We start from the raw sequence: 22123 nt of genomic DNA, 5'->3' as shown, positions 1-22123 counted from the left end.
TATTGTCCAAACTCAATAGCCCTACTTGAACAAGAAGATAACTACTGAAAAAAGCTGGTACTATTTCATCATATAATTTAAACAATATATATATATATATATATATTTATATATAGACTGAAGCAGAAGGCAGTAACAAAATGAAGTTTGTGGATGATTCTATTCAATAAACAGAGTTAAACGATAATTGTCTGCTATTTTAACTTGAAAGAAAATTGTCTTCCGGATCTTGTGAACTTGTTCTACTACAATCGCAACATGTTTTTCCGGAAACAATTAATACACAAGTGTATAAAAAATAAGTTACTTGATGTTGAAGTGTTCACTCTTGACGGTCAGACCGTGTCTGAAGTGTAGGTAACATCTGATTGAAACAATGAACGTGAATATTCATGACCTTTTCACTTCTTTAAAATATGTGGTTTCTGGCTGACACTGGCAGGCTTGTTTCATTAACGCAATTAATTGATTAACGCAATATACTACCGTAGCCACAAGTTACGATGCAACAGCTAACAGGGCACCCAATTTTATATGAAAGAAATGCAAGTTACCTTTCAGATATATATGCTAAAATTTAAGCCTAACTTTGATAATAAGGTGAGGACTACATAACAAAAATAGGGAATGTTAATGACTTTTCACACTTGGACAACTCTTTAGCACAGTTAGGCATATAAATTAAAAGGTAGAACCAAAGGAAAAAGAATAATTTCCATCGTCGGAAAAACGACACATTTCCTTCGGGATATAGACTTCACAAAAAGAAGAGCATTGCCGACCTACATGGATACTTGGGAGCTAAGATGTTGATCCATGATTGGTTGAATAGGCAAACTGGTCAAAAGTCATTGTGTAAAAGGAATAGTATGGTGATCACGAATGTAACATTGTACTGAAGAATTGTCCCGCTTATTTCAGGACTCACAGTTGGCTGCAGTATTTCTTTTTTTTGGTTTAAGAAGATGCAAATCAGGCAGCTATTTTTCCGAATTCTCTGGATGGCGATATCAATATTACCCTATATTTAATTACCCTAGAAGTTGGAAAAGCCTTGTGGGACCATCTGCTATGTGTGTGTGTTGAAGTTGAATATACCCTTCCTGAGGGTATCTAGAGTATACATATATACATAGGTCTGTGACCATATATGCCACATACTAATACGACATAAACAGAATTGGATAATTTATTCATAAGAGTTTTCTTGATGATTGGGTCATACTCAAATATAATGTTATATATATTTCAAATATTGCCGATACTGTAGAAAATTGCTTTGCAAACCACTTTTTTTCATTTTCAAGCAATGCCAAAGTTACTTTCTTCAGGTCAAATAGAATCATTTAAATTGTAAACCTTTTACTACTGAAGTATCCTGAGCTGGAAGGGCTGTCGACCTGACGACATCTTGTGAATGTTGACGGCGGAGGTATGGGAGGTGAATTACTGCAACTGCTGCCCCCCTCGCATGGTGACGGCATCTCCTGTTTTACAATGTTCAGGTTGACGTCAAGCTGTTGGAGGGGAGAAGCGGGTCCAGGAGGAGTTTGCCGATCTGAATAAACAGTGGGTGGGGCTTGAGGTGAACCTGCTGGGCTGATACCTATGCCTTCATGTGGCACTGTGGACATGGAGAAAAAAAGAGACAAATTTAGTATTGTCATCTGTACATGTTTTCACAGTGAGAAGAAACAAGAAAATTTATGGTCCAAATATGTGAAAATGTTTATGGCTATGAGACTCGGGTATGTGTGCAATCAGAATGACCAGACACTCAGGAGTGTCTTTGTGTGATAATAATGAGCACATTCTCAGTCGTGGATCTGTGTGTGATCAGAATGAAACAGAGACTCAGGAATGTCTGTGTGTGATCAGAGTGAACAGAGAATCAGTAGTGTTCTGTGTGTGATCAGAATGAACAGTGTGATCAGAATGAACAGAATGACAGAATGAACAGAATGAACAGAATGATCAGAATGAACAGTGTGTGTGTGTGATCAGAATGAGCACAGGCCCATCAGTGTATGTATGTATGTGAGTGTGTGTCCAGAAATGCGCACAAACCCAGTCAGAATTATGTGTAAATCAGAATGAACAAAGACTCAAGAAGGTTTGTATGTGACCAGAATCTCACTCAAGAGTAAATTGGATCAGAAAGCAGAAGAGATACGTAGGAGTTCACGTAAGAATACTCCTATGATAAGCCATCTGTACTTGGAAAACCAGGAAACTGAGCTAGGAGCAGTACCCTGGTAGTGTTTGTTAAATACAATGCTGTACAAGCAACCATATGGTCATACACCCCCACTACGACTCTTAAAATGAGTAACACAAATGCTACGTGAAAAGGGTTTTTTTATTTTTTATTCCTAATCCAGTTGACGTCAAACTATATCACACCATCTTAAGAATACACGTTTCATTCCAAGAAAGAAAATATTTTGGTTTTATCCAGAGCTATAATACAAATAAAAAGTTAATATTTTGTGCAAGAACTGTTTATAAATTATCACAGCAATCCACCCCATACCATAAGAGGGGTATTGGAGAAGGTCAACTTGAGAAAAAGTCACAATACATAAAACGAATATCAAAAATAATCCGTACAAATTCTTACAGCGCACGCTACAGTATACAGCACTGGGTTCTTTAAACTTACTACAACACAGTAGTTTGTGTTTAAACTGGATCTTTTCCGTTTTATTTGGAATAATTACACTCATGTATGCCAGTCACAGTGTACCCAAGCCACACGCTGAGCTAGTCATTTTTCAAAAATTACTGGTGGTAGTCCACATTTGAACTTATATGCACTCAGTTTGTCATCTCAACCATACGGCTATGTGTACATTCTAACGCGTCATCGTGCCACTCCCTACAACTCAAGTAATATATGGTGGCTTAAAGGCACATGCTGCCTCAAATCAGAACTCACAGACACACACACAAAACTTGGACTTCTTCATTTTTTTATTTACTTGATGACGTTGTTTAGATGGGGCAACCAATAAACAAGAGAGGCTAGAATGTCATTAATAAGATGAAAAAGGTTCAAAGTTTTAAGCAAAATGCATTCAAGTTATCACCTTTTTTTTTAAGTGATCAGCAAATATGTTTATCCAACCAAAAAGCCTAACAAAAATCTCCCTTTTTTTTGGTATTGAATAATGTGGCTCTACATGGTCACACCAGTTGCTTATAATACAGTTATCATGTTTACAAGTTTTCCAAATCTGACCTCAAACTTCAAGAAATAACATGACCATCGTGGAAGCATTACTCCTGCAGTTCAGACTTTGATGACGTAACCTGATTGTTGACCATGAAAAAAGCCAATAGGTTTCTTGGGCTCAATAACACTGATCCACAAGTATGAAGTTAAAAACCTATGCTTTTTGAGATATCATTGTTTCCATGCTAAACTGTAACACATTAGACACACACTAACTCACCAGCAATTGCCATCACATAAATTTCTAAAAACCATTTGTTAAGGAATCGAAAAGAGAGCATTCTTATAATTTTTAATCAGGTTAAAGATTTTGGTTTCTCGAGTGGATATTTATCTGCATCGTCACACAAACTTCACCGAGTTCTAGAAATTGTCTCTGTGAGGAAGGAGCGTTTGAGATTTCGTTATCTAGTCACGTGATGGAAGCCATAAATAAAGTGACGTCTCCCTGTCTGAATATACCTGACTGTTCCGCGGCTGTTGCCGGGGGTAAGTTTGCCTCGCGGTGTCCCCCGCCAATCACCACCCTCTCTCCGAGGAAAAAGCTGTGGTCGAAGGAGAACTGTTGTTGCTCTGTACTGGTGGTCGGCTGTGCCAGAGTCTTGTTGAACGAGCAGGATTTTTGACCCCATGTTGGACTTTTCGGTTCTGTCTTGATCTTCACCGACGGAAAGGGTACTGTAGAGTCAAAAAATAGACACTCTGTGAAACACTGTACGTGAACATGCAATGCTAACTTGATAAGTGCCAATTTTTCTCTTGCCATACATACAATGCAGAGTCTGTAGTCAGAAATGAAAAAAGTATTGACAATTATTTCTTTTTTGGTCCTCTTAATTTTGGCTCGAAGTTATCAGTCAACTACCCATTTTCCCATGTTGACATCATGTTTGGTTTATTAATTTGACCAAAACCTACCGAGTATCAAAAAGGGTTGAAATTAAAGTATGTACACACATCTTAAATGTTCCCACATCTAGAATCAGGGGTGAAGAATTAAGCATCGAAATGGTTACAGATTATCGGTTGATTCTCATCGTTTCATCGGCCGGAAACTTTCCTATACCAGTATATCAAAAATCATGCAGAGAGCACATTATAAAACCCTCCAATTTCCAACTTTTCACTCATTAATTTGAAATTTAACTTGACTATGGTACAGTAAGCCATTTAAATTATAGTTGTATGGATTTTAGAATGACAAAGCATTCACAAAATTCTAATACTTAAAAAAGATTTCAAACAGCAGCATTAAGGCTTAACATCCCTCTCAATCAAGCCATGCATTAGCTTCATGATCACCTTATGGAACCTGGTCAATTGGAAAATCCCGTCAGCAGCCACTTGTCCTATTGGCTAAAGGGTCATCAAAATATTCTAGAATGATCAAACCTTGTTACAGAAACTTAATTGTTTTTTGTTTTTTAGAGTTAGTCACATTTGGTACCTTTTTTACCTTTGGTTTTCATTGAGACTTCCAACTATTGGACCCTCTCAACTTTCTGGGGTTAATATGGACAGCTACAAGCCTCTAGTGTCGTGCTTTCAAAAACTGTTTAAGCAGTGTTTAACCCATTCAAAATTGTCGGCAAATCTGATGACTTTTAACCCAGCTGGGCCCCAACCCAACCCCTGCAAGTTCTTCAGACGACCCTCTCGATATAGGTTGACTGCTAAAAATAAGGACGTGGGTGAATGACTTTATTATGTGAAGGTATCCCATTTCATTGGTCTCGTTACTAGCAAGGTACCAGCTTCTTAGTATTTCTTAATATCCCATCTAACCTTACATGGTACACTCTGGATGATTATCCAGAGTCAAGTGTCCTCAACAGTTTGCCATTTTGTTCATGACTCACTCTTTCGATCTGTGGGTCGTATAATTAAAATATTTGTACAGCAAATGACTGAATCCCTGCAGTAATCTTTGTCAGGAAATGAGACTGCTATTTTAGAGGTTAAGCTGCACAGCCATACTATGTATGCGGTTGATGCAGGACTTGTAGTAAGTTTGTCCTTTCTTAAAGCAACTGAATTGGTTGATATATCTGCAGCTCAAATGCAACGCAGTTTCATTAGCATGGATGGTTAGTTCAATGTTTTAATTTCAAACAATGCATCAGATTTCAGGAGCCTGAAAATTTACCCCCTTGACTTAGAATCGAGATGAAATATCAATTCATGAAAAATTGTCTGTGTGACAATGTTACTAAAAATGCAACAGGTTTTTGTGTCCAGTAGCGAAAACAAATTTAGGAGACAGTGGTCGTTTGGGTTTCGGACCAAAGTTGTGACCTGGCATTGTGTAAATGTTTATGAGGTTTGAGTGAAAGTTCTGATGAAATTATAATGACCAACTGAAAACTTTTTAAAATGGTTCCTAACATAATGGTCAAGGTCAAAGCAGAGGTAATGAAGGACACTAAAGAAAAGCAATCATTTGTGAGTACTGAGACATATCAACCTCCTCACTACTATCCATAAGCCAACTCACCAGAAAACTGGTCACAGATTGGGAGGAAATGTTTGAAATCTGAATCACATCAGAAACAAATTATATTCATTTCAACTTCTGTACCTCATAGACATTTGGAAGCAGAAAACAGGAATGTATTGAAACTGCTAAACCCTACAATGTTAGAGGTTTTCTTTACAGGTCCTGGTTAATGGCAAGCTTTGAGAGGGGTCAAAAGCCATAGGGGCCCTACACTTGTTACAGGAGTGGCCTCTATACAGATAGCAATGGTGGCACTGCCAGGTGAATTTTGACCTTACCCACAAATCTCATCTTGGTCATCAAGTACTTTGTGGAGCTGTACTAGTCCAGCATCAAGCTTTACAGTAAATCTTCATTTGGAAAAGTCAGCAACTAAAATAAGGAAGTTCGGTCCATTGACCAGTTCTACATGCAGAGTGAATGAACTGTGTTATGCTTCTATAGCCATCTTTATTTGGCCAATAAAGTTTACCAACCAAAAAATGATCATATAGATCCAAAATCTTGCCTAATTCTTCTTCTGCATGTTGGAACTTGTTTTAATTTTGTTACTAGGCAGCAGTAAGATTGGTTTCAGGTAAAAATGTTTGTAACTACGTAAACATCAATGTCTTTTAAGATTTACAGACGGTCTATGCTGATCGCTATTAATGGGTATGCAGTGGTTGCCTGTATAGTTAAGGGTGGTCATACAATTGATTTGATTTGAGTGGAAAAATGTTGATAGTGGAAGGTGTTGGCAACAATTTCTGACTTAAAAGATATCTAATATGGAGCAAACATAGGAAAAAATTATGACAAAAACTGAATCAAAACATGTTCCACTTTGTGGAATTTCGTACCCCACTCCTTTTTAAACCCCCAAATGTTGCAGTTAAACCTTCTAAAAGGACACCAACCAGTATTAAAGATACCAAACAATGGGCAGTTGCAGGTGTGACGGTATTTAAAGTACATGTTACACACCAACCTTAGACAGATAAAAGGGTGACAGGTCAAGCCATCGTATGATATCAGCCCCACAAACTGTTGTTCTGATAACCATGGATGCTTACATGATCATGTATGTATGTATGTAGGTATGTCTATTCTTATGTACACATGAAATTAGTACATAGACCAATGTGCAGTCATTGTACGAACTGTTAGAACTTCATCATTGCCGAATAGTGGTGTGTTGTGCATTGTACAAATATCATGTGCATGTATGGTAAGAGGAGACTAGGGATATATATTCAACAAATGGTGTCTGATGATACAGACTATTTAGCTGGTCAGTTGGCTGTTGAGTTCTCCTTGTCTGTTCAATTCACAAAATGCTTTCACATCCAATCCGGGTGAATTGTGTGTATACATGCAATGAATGACTAGAAAAATGCAACTGTGCATACCCTTTTCAAGTTAGAACCAGCTATCCTTTTCAAATTCAGGTTTCCTATTTGTAATAATTCCATCATTTTTTCCATCTGATATAAATTGGTTCTTCAAGTATCTCGCTGTAAGATTGCTAACATATAACGTTTTTGTTGTATGTCTACGTCCTTCACCTTAAGACTCCATCGTTGCTGAGTTTGCTACATGCATCCTTTCTTGCCTGGAGTGCCTGATCTATCTATCCCTCAGGATGCTATACACTATACAGTTTTGTACTTCAAGCTTAGGGACAGTGACAGAGAGAGAGAGTTCCAAATCTCCAGTGTGTCAGTGTCACATCTGTTTAAATGTTACCTTGTAACCAATGAATAACTACTTTTGACTATTGCTCCCATTAGCTTGGAAAAAAAAAAACGAAAAAAACAACAACATTTTAAGTACATTTTGCCCATTCAGTAGCACAGTTCATTCTTGTGTAGTGGCCATAGGCTTTGCACACAAACTAATGTATATAGTCATTAATCATCTGGTGTGTTCATATTGTGCATCTTTACAACATTCATGGATTGTAAAAAGGGAATCATTAATGATATTTGTAGTGTGCTGTACTGTATTGTATGTTACATTGTTACACTATACAATTGATCTGTTACATATATGATCTCCAGTTGCCTAGCTACAAGAAACAGCCATCTCTCTGAATCTAAACTGAGAACACGGTAGTTTTCTTGTGTAACGGATATATGCTTTTAACACAAACTTACGTATGCATATATACAGCCGTTTTAAACCGTCTGTGTGCTCAAACTGTGTCAGCACACAGCACATCTTGTCTCTGCAACATGCCTGGTTTTGTACGAAGGGAACTTAAAGGATACTTCTAGTGTACTGTATTTTATATCATATTTGATTATACGTTTTACGAGTGATCTGTATTCTTTCTTGTTTAACAGCTACACAGATTAAAGATACTAAATGTTCTCCAGTTGTCAAAGTTATGAGGAACAGCCATCTCTCTGGATCTAAACTTAGACCACTGTAGTTTAAAAAGAATGCGAAACGATTGGTTCCCTGATTTGTATCAACTTTGTTCTGCTGTATCCGAACAGAAGAACAAAACCAATTCTCCTTTTTTTATCTGTGGGTGGGAGGGGGGGGGGATGGAATGGGTGTTCTTATGATCTCCAGTAACTTTAAATGATATTAAGTATTGCACAGCAATTAAAGCGGAGATTTTGGACGTGAAGAAATGCTATACAAGCACATCAGTGTTGTAGCTACGCCGGTCGGCGCCGGTCGGACTTGGCCAGCACTAACGTTTGCCGACCGGTGCTCCAAGTAAAAAGTTTTAAAACCAACCGGCACTATTTAACACATGCTCCTGGGTAATTAGTAGTTCATGATTCTTGCTTTGAATCACAAAAGTAGTCCTGTCTATACTAAAAATTACTGGCTAGTTAGTACATACAGTGAACAGTTTGGCAAAGTTTGAACAGTAATTTCTGATAGGGGTGAACTAGGCAAATAGTTTCTGTTAGTATTGAATAGACTACCACATGTAGAGTATTACAGGTATACACCACATGTGTCAGAATATTGTTCTTCTTTAGAATTCTTCTTTTTAAATATATGCCCCTTCATCAATGTTTCTAAAACAAGTTGAAGAATCCTTCAATTGGATAAATTTGATGTATTCACACACTGCCTGGTTGGGACAAAGCTAGGGTTTCACATCATCGGATACCCAGTATGCATCAATGCCATGTAAAGTACAGCTTTTGGTATCAGGAGACCTTTTTCTTTCCCATTACCCAATTGCTTCCCTAATAGTAGCATGCCTTAACTGTATGGCCTCTTGACCTCATGGCAAAACGCATGACAGGAAGCTTTAATTTTGACATCAGCAACCGATGAAGGTCAAGCCTATAGGTAGTCTATGGCTGAAGAGTGAACTCAGGAATCTTGTCATATCCAGTGTGTGATAGAGGCCTATCACAGGTAGGGTATGTTACTGACAAAAGGGAGACGTGACAATCACTGCTGCTCCTCGCCCGCCATGGCCGCCAAGGGAGCAACAAAAACAGACTGGGTATAAACAAATCTAGAACATACTTTGAAGGGTAATGAGGGGCACTAGCAAAGGCAAAAAACATTTATTACATAAACAAATGTCATGGAAAAACATGGACTGTCTTGTTAATTTAATGGTTCTGTAGCCTTCATCAACTGAATTATACAATCTAGTGCATAGTCTGATGATGTCAGTTCATGGTAACGGCCATACCAGAGTCCTTGGGATGGGTGCATGCATAAGGAATACCTACTGCCTCAATGATATGAATATCAACACGAGAAAGGACATTGGCAGTGTGATTAAGGACATTGGTGGTGTGCCAAAGTTAGGGTGTGTGGAATGTTTTTCCTTCCCCATCCCCCTTCTCCTCCCATTCCCCTCCCCTGTGTAGCACATATGATGCACATAACTGATACAGCAAGGTGTACAGTATTAACACGTTTTGTTATATTAACCAGGTACGCCCAACACTGACTAGTTTAGGTGCTTACAAACAATGATACTTTGTACCATGTCTCCTGTTACATATACATGCACTCCAATCTATCGTAGCCTAACGAAAGTTCTTGTAACAGTTTTGAATCCCAAATGGTAGATTCTGAGGGGAGAGAGAGAAGTGACCTTAGAGGGGGTCGTTGGTTGCAGGCCAGCGACCTTAGAGAGGGTCATTTGGGGTCGCAGTGCAAGAACGTTACCAGTTCTTCGGCCAGGGTGGATCGGAGTGCCCATGTATAGGATACAGATAAGAGAGGGAGTGATGTAAATCTGATAAATTCATGTTCAAGGAAAATAATTTTTGAGGAGGGGTCATTGACTGGTAGTGACCGGTCACTATGGCTGTACAGTGCTCAAAAGGTTCCCAGTTCATTTTAGAAGAAGGTTAGAAGGAGATTGCTAATATTTTGAGGGAGGCATGTAAGCCAAAAAGTAAACAAGACAATCATTCAAAGTGAGGTTTAACCTGGATTGATATTTACACCATTGCGTCCAAACTATTTATTATCTGATCATGAGCACAAGTTGCTATTTATAGATCGTCTAAGTGTCTCATATTTCACCCTCCAATATGCTATATATTTCAGAAGACATCCAATACTCTGATTGTATGCAATAAATATCTATGAAGTATAAACCCTGTCAGTCAGTCACACCGTTCAACCGTCCTTTCATACTGCTGTTTGAAATTGTGGAAGATAATTAGGCTAGAGTGGACACAATACAGTTGCTGGTTGTAATGTTATAACGTTATTATGTAATCACTAAAAGTATTAAAATCACTTTATTTAATCGCTGTATTTAATCGCTATATTTAATCACAATATGTAATCACTATATTTAATCACTGACATGGCGGCCAGAAGGGAAGCGGAAAGTTGGCAGACCAAAAACAACGTGGAGGAGGACAGTGGAAAGAGAAAGAAAGCAAGGCGGGTGGAAGACTTGGAATGAGGCAAGGGAAAGTGCACGAGACAGGGACAAGTGGAAACAGAGCGTGATGGCCTTATGTGCCACAAGGCACGAAGAGGACAGATGATGAGATGATATTTAATCACTATATGTAATCACTATCAGATATGTTATCACTATATTTAATCACTACAAGTTTTCACAATATGTTATCACTATATTTAAGAGCTATATCTTGAAATATACAACATCAATTATTACACAGCATGTCTATATGAAGACTACCTTTCTTTTCAGGTAGCAACGAAAATGACTTTTTCTTCTGACCTCTGAAAATCGAAACTGCCAACAGCCAACGGCACTCCTTGATTCCAGACAACAGTACAAATTTAAATTATGTGCTAATGTCTATATTTCCTGGGACAAAGTACAAAGTTCTACAACTAGATCATTCCATTCAACATTTAATTAAAGCACTTGGAAAAGACCCAACCTACCCTTACCTTTTAACACCACTCACAGCATCAACCACAGGTCTAAGGATCTTTTTGTTTGCATGTCTGCAATTAACATACATGTATGTATTACCAACTGAAAATCTTCACCGACTGTATCAATTCAATGAGCCTACAAGGCATGGATGATCACATTATTGAATCATTTAATGAAATACAGCTAAAATTTTGTACCCCACAAATGTAATGTAATGTTTTAGTTTGCCATAATTTGGCAAAACTTTTCAGGTTTATGACTACTTTAATCCTCCCTAATGAGATTTTTGTGAACTAATGTAACAGATTATGTTTCCAGATATCTTGCTCTCCACCCCCCTCCCCCAACTCCATCAGATTGTAGCAAATTGCAGAATGCAAATTCACCAAAACCCTTCTCGGTGTCAATAAATAATGACTGACACAATTTAACTGTCACCAAACACATCAATATGAACTTTTTCATCTAGGTCCTAACTTGCCAAATAAGTAACTTTTAGCACTTGTGCCCACCATCCCTCCTCTGACCCACTTCATGGTAACTGCCTCCATTTTGAATGTACCCTTCTGCTGAAGTATAACACCTGTGTTTGCAATCGAGTTTACAATCGACTAAAATCCTCTGACAACCTCACAGATATATCGCACAGTTTGCCCAGTACATGCCCTGCATCCTACTTTATAAGACTCCTTACCTTTGAATTCTGAAGTCAAAAATGAAAATCATGAATTCTGTAACTAAATGCAGACCAAATTATTCAATTTGAGAAATCCCCAAGTTACTGACTTAAGCTGACCAAAGAGGGATGAATAAGGACAAGTCACAGCATGCACCCATTCTGGTCTTTACCGGACTGGACCGACGGGATAGAAATTACAGGTTGCAGGCGTCTTGCCTTCTACCGAGAGTATTATCTGTGACATAACTAAACCGCATCGCAGGTATACCGCTGTGATGGGTTCATTAAGAAAACTCTTGATGGCAGATGAGCAAGAAACCACAAAACTTGGAAAATGTAGGGGCATCTTGAATATTAGTTTTACAATCATATTTTGTTTTTATTACACTTTCATTTTTGGGGAGGGGGAGAGGGGGGAGAGGAGCCGAGTGGTGGGGTAGGGAAGCATTTAATGAAAATTGTTACTACTTTATGAAATATACAGTTAGATGTTATCCTTGACCATGAATTAACTAAGAATTACTCGGAACCTGTGGATGATTGATCAACTTTTCACACAAGAGTGTATCATTTTCTAGACTTAGTTCTTCATAGTTGTCTTAGTTTGAAGGCACCAACTGTCAGGAACTGAATTGGGTGATTTTTGTGGATGAAATTTATATGCAAAAAGCTGCATTTACAACAGGATATGGAGTACATTCATTCTGTAGACATTCATGTTCAAGAAGGCTACTCTTAAAGGAGAAAAACTCAGTGATCTTCAATGGTCCATGTGATGTTCCACCAGCCCAACTATAAAACATTGCTATATTTTTCCAAGCATCCAGGACATTTATAAAGAAACACCAGCCTATCGATTGATAGAATGATGGCAGCTGTTTACCTGTACAAGTATATATCCCCTTTAAGTACCATGTACTGAGTATGCGCAGAGCAAAACTTCAAATAGTGTAGCATAGGTCAGAGTGCGTTTGCATACTGTAGGAGACAGGTAACAGGGGAATAATTTACTGTTCAACTTTTGTGTAGAAGTTTTGAATGCTTTGAATTTTGCCAACTGTAATGGTTTCTGTGTATAAAACTACTGTACTATAAACTATACATCTTTGAAAATAGTAATTTGCCCATTTTGCATAGCACTTTGCAGTGTGATACCAGATAAGTTATTGTTGGGTAAGAGAGGTAAGAAGTAAATTATATTAATTTACATTATAAAACTATCCAATAACAACACAGACTGATGAAAGGAAGATTTGGTTGTGCCATTTATTGATACAATGTCCAGTATTCCTCCCTTCCTTTCCTCTCCCCTCCTCTGCCTCTCCTCTTTCTAACCCACTCTCTACGTAGCTCTTGCCACTTCCCTTCAGGTATGCAGTACATGTTACAAATATAAGTTATCAGCAACATTGAATGATTATCACTACAAGTCAGAAAACATCTGTCACTGTTCTAGAAAGTTCCTAAACACAAAGCACATGTTCATAGGAAAATACCGGTTGCAGACTACCCACTTGTTACACAGGAGAGAGTGTAAAATTAATGACTTCTTCCTAGTACAACACAATAAAGGGAGAGAGAGCAGGTACTAGCCCTACTAAAAAATTACAACCAGTAAAGCAATCAAACCCACACGTGGCAGATGATCCCTGAATGTTGTTGACATCTCCCGCTGTTGACACAACTTTTGGTTCCCCTTTTTGGCCTCAAGGTTTAGGAAGTTTTTCATTTGTCAGTTGGACAGAAATAGGAAGCCACAGAGCTATTATGTTACAGAACTGTGACCCAGGGTCAAGTTGGTTATGGAGCAGCCAATGCTGGGATGTGGAGGACTTACATCAGACTTGGGAAAACATCTGAGGTTTGGGTGATAGGATTACAGTCCTCCAAGGGAGAGATAAGGTGTAGAAGGGATTTATGAATGAAGTATCCTTGTTGTTATTTGCCAGTAAGGAGATAAAAAGGCACAGACTTGTTGAATGTGGTTTGCCAAGTGCTTTTACTATTTAGTGTGGGGGAAAGTGCATGACCTCTTTTTATTCACAATTTTGCTTTATCTCTTTTAAGTTCGGGATTGAATGGCAAAAAAACTAGTTATATACCTCGGTGTTTTTCTTTTCTTTTTTTTGAAGCCAAAATTGCGCCTTGAATATTTTCATTTCTATTCAAAACAACTTAACTGAACTAAGAGAGCCTAAAGTATAATTATTCAATACGGGATAATATCTAATCACTAAAAGGCAACATATGCAAAGAATAAAAGATTCACCCTCAGGGCATCACTGACTTCATATCAAAGGGAACAATTACGATTGCTCTGTTGGCATTCTATTTTCGATTCTAAAGGCAAAGAAAATCCTTCACACGGTGAGTTTACAACTGTGCTTCTTATACCCTAGTACAAGCTTACAGTGTAGTGTGTATAGTAAACTGTGCGATCCATGCCTTCATTTAACAACTATTGACATTTTATCAGTTGAATTGGCTGTTGTTATGGTAAGTTGCAGTCAACAAACACACAGGCCTACACTGCAGTATGATGAATGCAAAATGAAACTGAATCAAAGAGTTCTATAATGAGGGATGCAACTGTTTAGGTAGGTACTGTTTTATAAAGCTAATGTCCTCCTTTTAAAGGGAAGAAGGAGAGAAAGAGAGAAGGGTGGGTGGGGGGGGGGGAAGAATGGGGTGATGTGATGTGAAACCTGAACTTCCTCAAAGTGTCACAATCTGTTAATATGGAAGTCTATGCATGCTCGACTTTATATCTTATTTATATGAAAGAAGAAGAGTATGCAAAGTGGAGACAAAAATGCTGTGAGAGACTACAGTAAATGTTTTAGTAGTGTTGGCAATTTAAACAGCCAAAACATATAAACAAGCTGCATTTAAACCTGGCAACATTCTGAGCAAAAACCCAACGGAACAATCAGAAATAATCGGAGATACCCTCTCAATCTTTAAATAAATCATACTGTGTAAAGTGAAACCTTTTAAAAATTCAAGCACTAATGGCTCTGACATGTAGTATTTTACAAATGTTCACGTCTTTATTTCCTCCGTGTGATGCAATCTCCAAAAAAACATGGGTTTGGTGATAATTTACGGGAGTACAGCACTTACCCTGTCTCCCAGTCTACTTTAATATGTTGCTTCCCATCCACCTAAACTGTGATAGATAGGGATATTAACTCAGGTAAGCCAGGCACAGAGTAAATCACCAAAGATAAGCCACAAGGGATAGTTTGCCTGTTTCGGGGAAGGGGGCAGGGGATGAGCTGTTGTTGTTAACTAACAGAGAGCGTGGTTGACGATTGGCTAAGGCATCGGACTTGGATCCAAGGATTGCTGGTTCGACTCCTGCCTAGTTCACTACATTGTGTCCTTGGGCAAGATGCTTTATCTCAATTGCCTCTCTCCACCCAGGGGTTAAATGGGTACCTGTGAGGTAACTTGTCATTGGGCGCAGTATAAAACTGCAGCCGCCTGGAGGGATTGTCTCTGGGACAGGTTATCATTGACCAGGGGTAACATATCGTCTGTAAAGCCCTTTGAGACCTATTGCTGGTATAAAGCGCTATATAAAAGTGGAATATTTTTTTTATTATTAACAGCCCATCTACCATGTTAAGTTTGTAATATTTTGGTCTGTGGGTGGGGTCTCTTGAAAATTTCAAGTTCTCCATCGTCATGACGACGGCAGGTACCACTCAGACAATACTTACAGTTTTCTGTTTGGAAGTCTGGCACAAACTGCTCATCCTCTGTGTCAGGTCCAAAGTCGAAGCCTGTCACACAAAGAAGAAGAGAAATGAAAGATGAAAAAAAAAAACATTTAAAAGGACTTTGCACATTGCTGAGGTTGTTAAAAATATCCACTGAAATTATGATGAAAACAAAACAAATGCACTGGCAAATTCTACATCTTAGCTCTGTGAACTCTTGTCATTACGATAATTTTCTTCAGGACATTCATTTTGACAATTCCCAAGTCAAAGCAAATTGCACAAAACTTCCAAAACAAAAGTGCATTTGCAATTTAACAACAGTGCATTTGCAAAACAAATGCGCTGGCAAAATTCTACATCTTAAGTTTAACTCTGAACTCTTGTCACTATGACATTTTCTTTTGGGCATTCATTTTGACAATTCCCAAGTCAAAACAAAATGCACAACACTTGCAAAACAAAAGTGCATTTGCAAAACAAAAGTGCATTTGCAAAACAAAAGTGCATTTGCAAAACAAATGCACTGGCAAATTCCACATCTTAACTCTGTGAACTCTTTGTCATTACGACATTTTCTTCAGGGCATTCATTCTGACAATTCCCAAGTCTTGCAAGCCTGAGGGGTGCTTTTCTCAAGCAGTATGTATATATGTTATGTGCGGCTATTATTGTACTTGTTCAGTTCCCTTATCTGCGGTGAGCATCTTATGCTCCATCCTCCATCTTCTGCAACACCCCCCCCCCCCCCTTGCACAGACCGATCTACCGTAACGACCAATAAGAATATCCACTTCCCAAACATAGTCATTATACCCACAGTTTACAGCCCGGGTGATTTTCGAACCAGATCTTTCTACTGGTTTTGCCATCTGACACCAGTTATTTCTTTGGAAAGTCATATTTCTATTCAATTGTTACAAATACATACATGTAGATTTCTGAATATTAATTCAATTTCTGGACGGTAAGCTGTTAATCCTTTGCATCCCTTTAAAACTTACAACGACAACAAACAAACAAAAAGCAAACAAACTTTTATCTCTTCGAAACGTGTTACTGTTATTGTAATTTAAAAAAAAGATAACACCACTGACTCGACCTTGAACATAAAATATAAAATAAAAAGAGTTGAACAGCTCTAGGAAACACTGGAACACCATTTATCTACTCTTAACTATGTTTTGATTAGCTTTAAGACAATCATAAATAATATCGCAAGCAGGCTTAAAACTAATAAACAGTCTTTTAGTTGCACTTAGTGGCTTCCAGAAGTGATTCCCTTTTCCACTAGGTCAAACCACATTCTTTCCTCTACTGGTGTTTTAACCCGGTTTTCCATCAAAACCACATACTTCCCAAGCACTTTCATGAAGGCTTGATCCATTACAACACAAAACTGAACAACAACTCCACTGGAGAATGACCGGCAGGTGAATTTGAGGACCAACTTGCGACCAACCTAGGATGATTGTCCAGCAATATATTTAAGTGAAAAAAAAAGTGGAGAAGGGGCAAGGGGAGAAGGGGGATGAAGCGGGGAGTAAGGGGAAATAAGAGAATCAGGGGCAGTAAAAGACAATAAATCCCACAAAAAAAGAGGGCAGAGGCAAGATGAAAAAAAAAAGAGAAGGAGAAATAACAGGTCTAATATTAAACTGTGCATACAGAAAAATGATAAAATCTTTGGAATCAACAAGCAAAACTCATGAGTATTGTACAGTGATTTTGAAATCAAATTTTCTGAACCCGTATGTCACTGATGAAACATAATTTCATAATGTTTTTTGCTAACCTTTCTCCTGACAACCATATAGAACTAGAGAGATGAGACCAACCAGAGGGGTTTGGGCAGGCCATGAGGTTGCTCACCATATCCTTCTGCAGGGATGAATGCGAGGGGTGGGCAGGGCGGTGGGGGAACAAATCTTTTGGCCCATTAATGGGCTTTTATTGGAGTGGATGATTGGGTGATGCAAATAAGAGGATACAGGACAGAGTTCACCTCCAGCCTGCCACTTGGGATCAGCTTTCACCAAATCCTATTACTACTGTAACAAGAAAATATTTCTGTTACAGTAAAACCTGATACACAAGTAGGGTAAAGTTTTTAAGAATTTTTATGGTTGTTTGAGTTTGGTAATACAACACCAGACCTTGGGCCAGTAAAATTCCCCTTCTAATGGCTCATAGGCCAACGGCTATTTTTGTGTTACTGCATCTCCAAAGTGTCAGACAGGCGATAACAATGAACAATTCTGTTTATTTGTGAGATAGTTATATTATGCGCACATTGACGTAAATACTTTCACATGATTGTGAGAGTGTTTTCTTTTCTCTGACAAAACCTCTTGCATATGTAAATACTCTACAGAACAAGAACTTATAATACGTGCTATTATTACAGAATATTCATTAGCTCAATTTATAAGCAAATTATAAACTCCCTATTGTATCTAATTGCCATATTTTCAGTTTCATCTGACCAGCATATATATATTTAATAAAACAGTCATTTTCACTGTCACTCATTTCACATACTGTACATACATGCAATGCATACAGTATAAGAGAACATTACTAACGAATGCCACCGTCCTACATTTGCAGAATTTTGTTTTGAGCCTATAAAGTAATTTATGATTTCAAAAGACCTTGGAAGTTTTTACCAAAGGATAGATTAAGGGGATCCCAAGGGATCTCCCGTATTATCCAGTGTAATCTAAACTCAACCGATAACAAAATAAAATTGAAATAAAATTGAAATGAAATGAAAAAGGAAAAAAAGGAAAAAAAAGGTTTTGTTTGATCATTAGTTTGCCTAAAATTTCTATTTTGTAGTAATCGTATGTTTGTTTATTCTGGAATCAGAATTGGTTTTCAAAAGGATGGAATATCTACCACACAAGTTCATGTGAAAGAAAATGATCAATTTACTTTTAATAGTTCAACTAGAACTCCTTCGTATCTAGTACGAGTAGTCAGGTAGAAGGCTCTATTAAAGCACAAGTATGTCTGCTTAATCTAATACCATAGTATGGGTGAGTAAACCCACAACTATGCTGGAATACAAGTAAGTGTACAGACACTCAAATCATCAAGTCTGGCACACTATCTGAATTTCTTTTGTTTCAAGAATAATCGATCAAAAACAGGGAACACGGAATTGTTGTGAATTACCATGTACATCGATTACTGTACATCAGTTAGTCTGATCTGGATTGATTCCCTGTTAAGATTTACAATTATAACCATAAAATACTGTCCAATTCCTAAAATCAGTTTTAAGGTCTTGCATGTACAGTATACTGTACTATTGTACATATAACATAGCTGAATGTAAATTAAGCACTATTCATGCAGGCTAACCTTTCTTATGTACTATTACATGATACATCCTATATAAAAACAACAGCTGCAACTATTTGACACGAGTGACCCCTTCTCCATACTTTTCGGATGTTTTTGTATCCTAGCCTATTTCCTCGGGAACAGGTTAATGTTGGCAGGTAAACTTCCTTTGTATATAGTACTGACTATTGCTAACATTGCATTGAAACAATGCTTCACTACATATGTAAAACGTGTAAAGTTATGTGTTACATGTGCATGTATGTGAATGGGTAGGCATGCCCATATCTAGGTTAATATGTTGTTGAGTGGAGACAAGACCAGAGTTTTCATTAAGTAAATAGTTAATACCTATAGTCCAGAGGAATACAAAAATAAATTGCACATTTTAGGGCAAATACCCACAGAAATAGGCTACCACTGTAGATAGGGTATCCAACCCCATTTAGCACATCTGATGATATTTTATGACTAAATTGATGTATTTTCTTATTATTATCGCAAGTATTTGGTCACCAGTGTTCTCAGACTTACCGTAAAGTATTACCGAAAATAAGTCCGCAAATTGATCAAACTGAGATACTCTTATAGATTTCTTCATGAAAACAATATTAAGTAATTACTTATTCTACTCAATTCCAAACATTTTCCTGGCCATAAATTGCAAAATTTGCCAAGTGCTTGACAATTTCACCATAAGAATTATAAGTTAATTAGTCAAGCTAAACAAACTGTGTTGTTAGTAGACGATGGTGTATATAGCATCATTGGCATCCCAAAGTTACAAAATGAAAGTATAAAGCTTGCTGTTAGTGTTGACATAACGACAGCCTACATGACTAATGAGTTTGTCAGGTAAAGGGTCCATCGTATTTCAAAAGCACATTTGAATGGAAGAGTTTGATGTTCCGTTCAAACGAGAAAACATGTGGTTTGCCATTGTTCTAACCGAGGGCAAAGTCATAAAGGTTGTGTTTCGTACAAGATCAGCAATATTTATAAATTGATCAATCACAAACATGCCGGGTGAATTTGTAGGTGGACTCATGCTGGATGGAAACTGACTCAAACTTCCACTCACAAGTGCAGAGTCTGACTAATGTTTCAAAAGATGTCGTCTCCAATGATCACAAACGAACTATATACTGTGCCGCTAGAGATCGACTCATATCGTAGCATCACATCTGCTAATGTTGATGGTTCCAGAACGCATAGCAACAGCTAGTCATCCTTCACGGAACTAGATAGGGCGGATTTATGTCAGCGCCCTCAGTCGACTTTGTTCTCCGTTAGTGCTCCCCCCCCCCCCCCCATTTGCTATTTATCAACAAATGCTTGTCAGAATAGAATTCCCCCTACACAAGACAGGTGAAATTGCCAGATGCACTCACAAGATAAATTAACCAAATTGGAAAAATTCACATCTTTGTCAACAGAATAATATGCTTTAGGGTGTACTTTTTATCCAAAAGATGATTTTTCATTTTTTGTGAACTGATCAACTTCAGCCACTGGGAAAAAAAAGTTTGGTATATATTTTGATCAAACAAAATTCATATTTAAGTTAGCCTGAAAAAAATCAAGTTTAATAGTTAGTATATAGTCAAAAAAGTATAAAATGTAATTTACATTTCTATGGGAATTGAGTAAAGGTTTTCATCTCACAAAACTCCATAGAAACAAGAGCAACTTACAAATCACATGATGGCTTTAATGTTTTAATAACAGGTTTTTTTTTTTTTTTGGGGGGGGTCTATTGACAGACATTGTAGCATTGAAGTGGAATTGTGCGTGTACAAACAGTGTCTCTACCTGTTATGATAAGCCAACCCATTCATTCATGGCAAGTGCCTTTTCCAAAGCTATGAAAGACTGTTGACTCTCACCTAGTAATAACACAAGAAAGCTGGCAGATATACTCAACAGTCATTACAATTGAGCGGAAACAAAACATCCTTAAATTGCAAGCCAGTCTCTTGAAGGAGGCATGATCACCAAATATTGCTTGATCAATATTAGGGCCAAGAGGTCAATAATAGTCAATCAATACACTCAATGAATAACATGTTTCACTCACAGCACCTGCATGTACAACACACACAATTCAAAGCTTCATGGATTTATTCTCAAGTAGATTTGTAGAGAAGGTCCCTAAGCTATAACTTCCTATCGCCCTGTTGTTAGCTATTGGAAAACATCCTTTTTTATCACTTCCAGGACCCCCTAAAGCTGAACAAAAGGTTCTTTATGATAAGCTACTGGAGCCTGGTGTAAGCCTTAACTGCACTTAACTGATGGTAGTATTATCTAGACATATGTCTGCCCAACACATGAGGTGTGTGAATAACAATGTGCACCACTATCAAGTGATGAATTACACTTGGCAACTCAAACAAAGTTTACAGACTGAAAAACACCAATTTTATTATGGCTCTAGTAGCAAAACAAGGACAGGGACTTGTGAGTCACTGGGGAAAGATATTTATATGTTAAATGGAAATTAATACAAATCATGGAATATCGAAAGAGAAAAACAAATGCTGTTTGCCAAATGGACAGTTTTGCTTAAATAAAAGGGCTTGCATAGTTGAAAGAGGTAAAAGAGTGTTACTACTTAGGCTGCCCATTTCCAAAGGGAGGCTAGGGGGGACGGAGGTGCTGATAGTGTTCCTCACATTGGTGTCAGAGTTCTAGGCTTCAGTAAAAAAAAAAAGAAAAAAGAATACTTCAACTCAAATATACTCAAATCTCAAACACCTTTTTTAGAATTGAGGTTTTGTCTAAAAGACTACAGTGTCCTCGTAGGAGAATGACACTGGATGTTTGTGACATTTTCTTTTGGGTGTGTGGCGTGTGCTTGCATGCACTGCATGATTTTACTTTTAAACAACAAACATCCTCGGTTGCTTTTCCTCGTTTGTCTTATTGTTAAGAGATGATCTAAACATCTGAACGCTCATTGAACTGGCCTAGCAATTAATAACACTAATAATCATCAGTAATTTTTAGCCTAGCAACTAACATGAAAGTTCTATTTATGCTAGACTTGGATCAAATCCACCTGTTGATTCATTCACAAGTTCACATTCCTGGAAAAGTTTAGACCCTACCTGTAGCTAATACTTCAGACCCCATCCACATTTGATCAAGTTCAAATTGTGAAATAGATTCCATGTATTGGGATTCCCTTAATGTACATACATGTACACAGAGGTGGTAAATGTATCTTCCCATCCAAGGGCAAACTGATGTAATCTAGTGCATGCTATAAGGGTACATAATATTTTAA

At 37.7% G+C, this 22123-nt stretch overlaps 1 protein-coding gene across 5 annotated transcripts in view; it reads right to left on the bottom strand.

The window, feature by feature from the left end:
- The window catches only part of LOC139966270 (ETS translocation variant 1-like), a 52006-nt gene that overhangs the window by 16376 nt on the left and 13507 nt on the right, over window positions 1-22123 (bottom strand). For all 5 annotated transcript variants that reach the window (XR_011792525.1, XR_011792526.1, XM_071969124.1 and 2 more), the window contains exons 5-7: window positions 15484-15546; window positions 3698-3913; window positions 1360-1624 (exon numbers count right to left, since the gene is read on the bottom strand). Coding sequence is in view for 3 of the 5 variants with exons in the window: in XM_071969124.1 (XP_071825225.1) it covers window positions 1360-1624; window positions 3698-3913; window positions 15484-15546 (544 nt within the window). In the remaining 2 variants the exon portion in view is untranslated. The remainder of the gene's footprint in view (window positions 1-1359; window positions 1625-3697; window positions 3914-15483; window positions 15547-22123) is intronic.

The sequence above is a fragment of the Apostichopus japonicus genome, chromosome 4, assembly GCF_037975245.1.
Source record: "Apostichopus japonicus isolate 1M-3 chromosome 4, ASM3797524v1, whole genome shotgun sequence".
NCBI classification, from domain to species: Eukaryota; Metazoa; Echinodermata; class Holothuroidea; order Aspidochirotida; family Stichopodidae; genus Apostichopus; species Apostichopus japonicus.
Note: the sequence above shows the minus strand (reverse complement) of the source record. Positions and strands in the feature narration are given on the sequence as shown.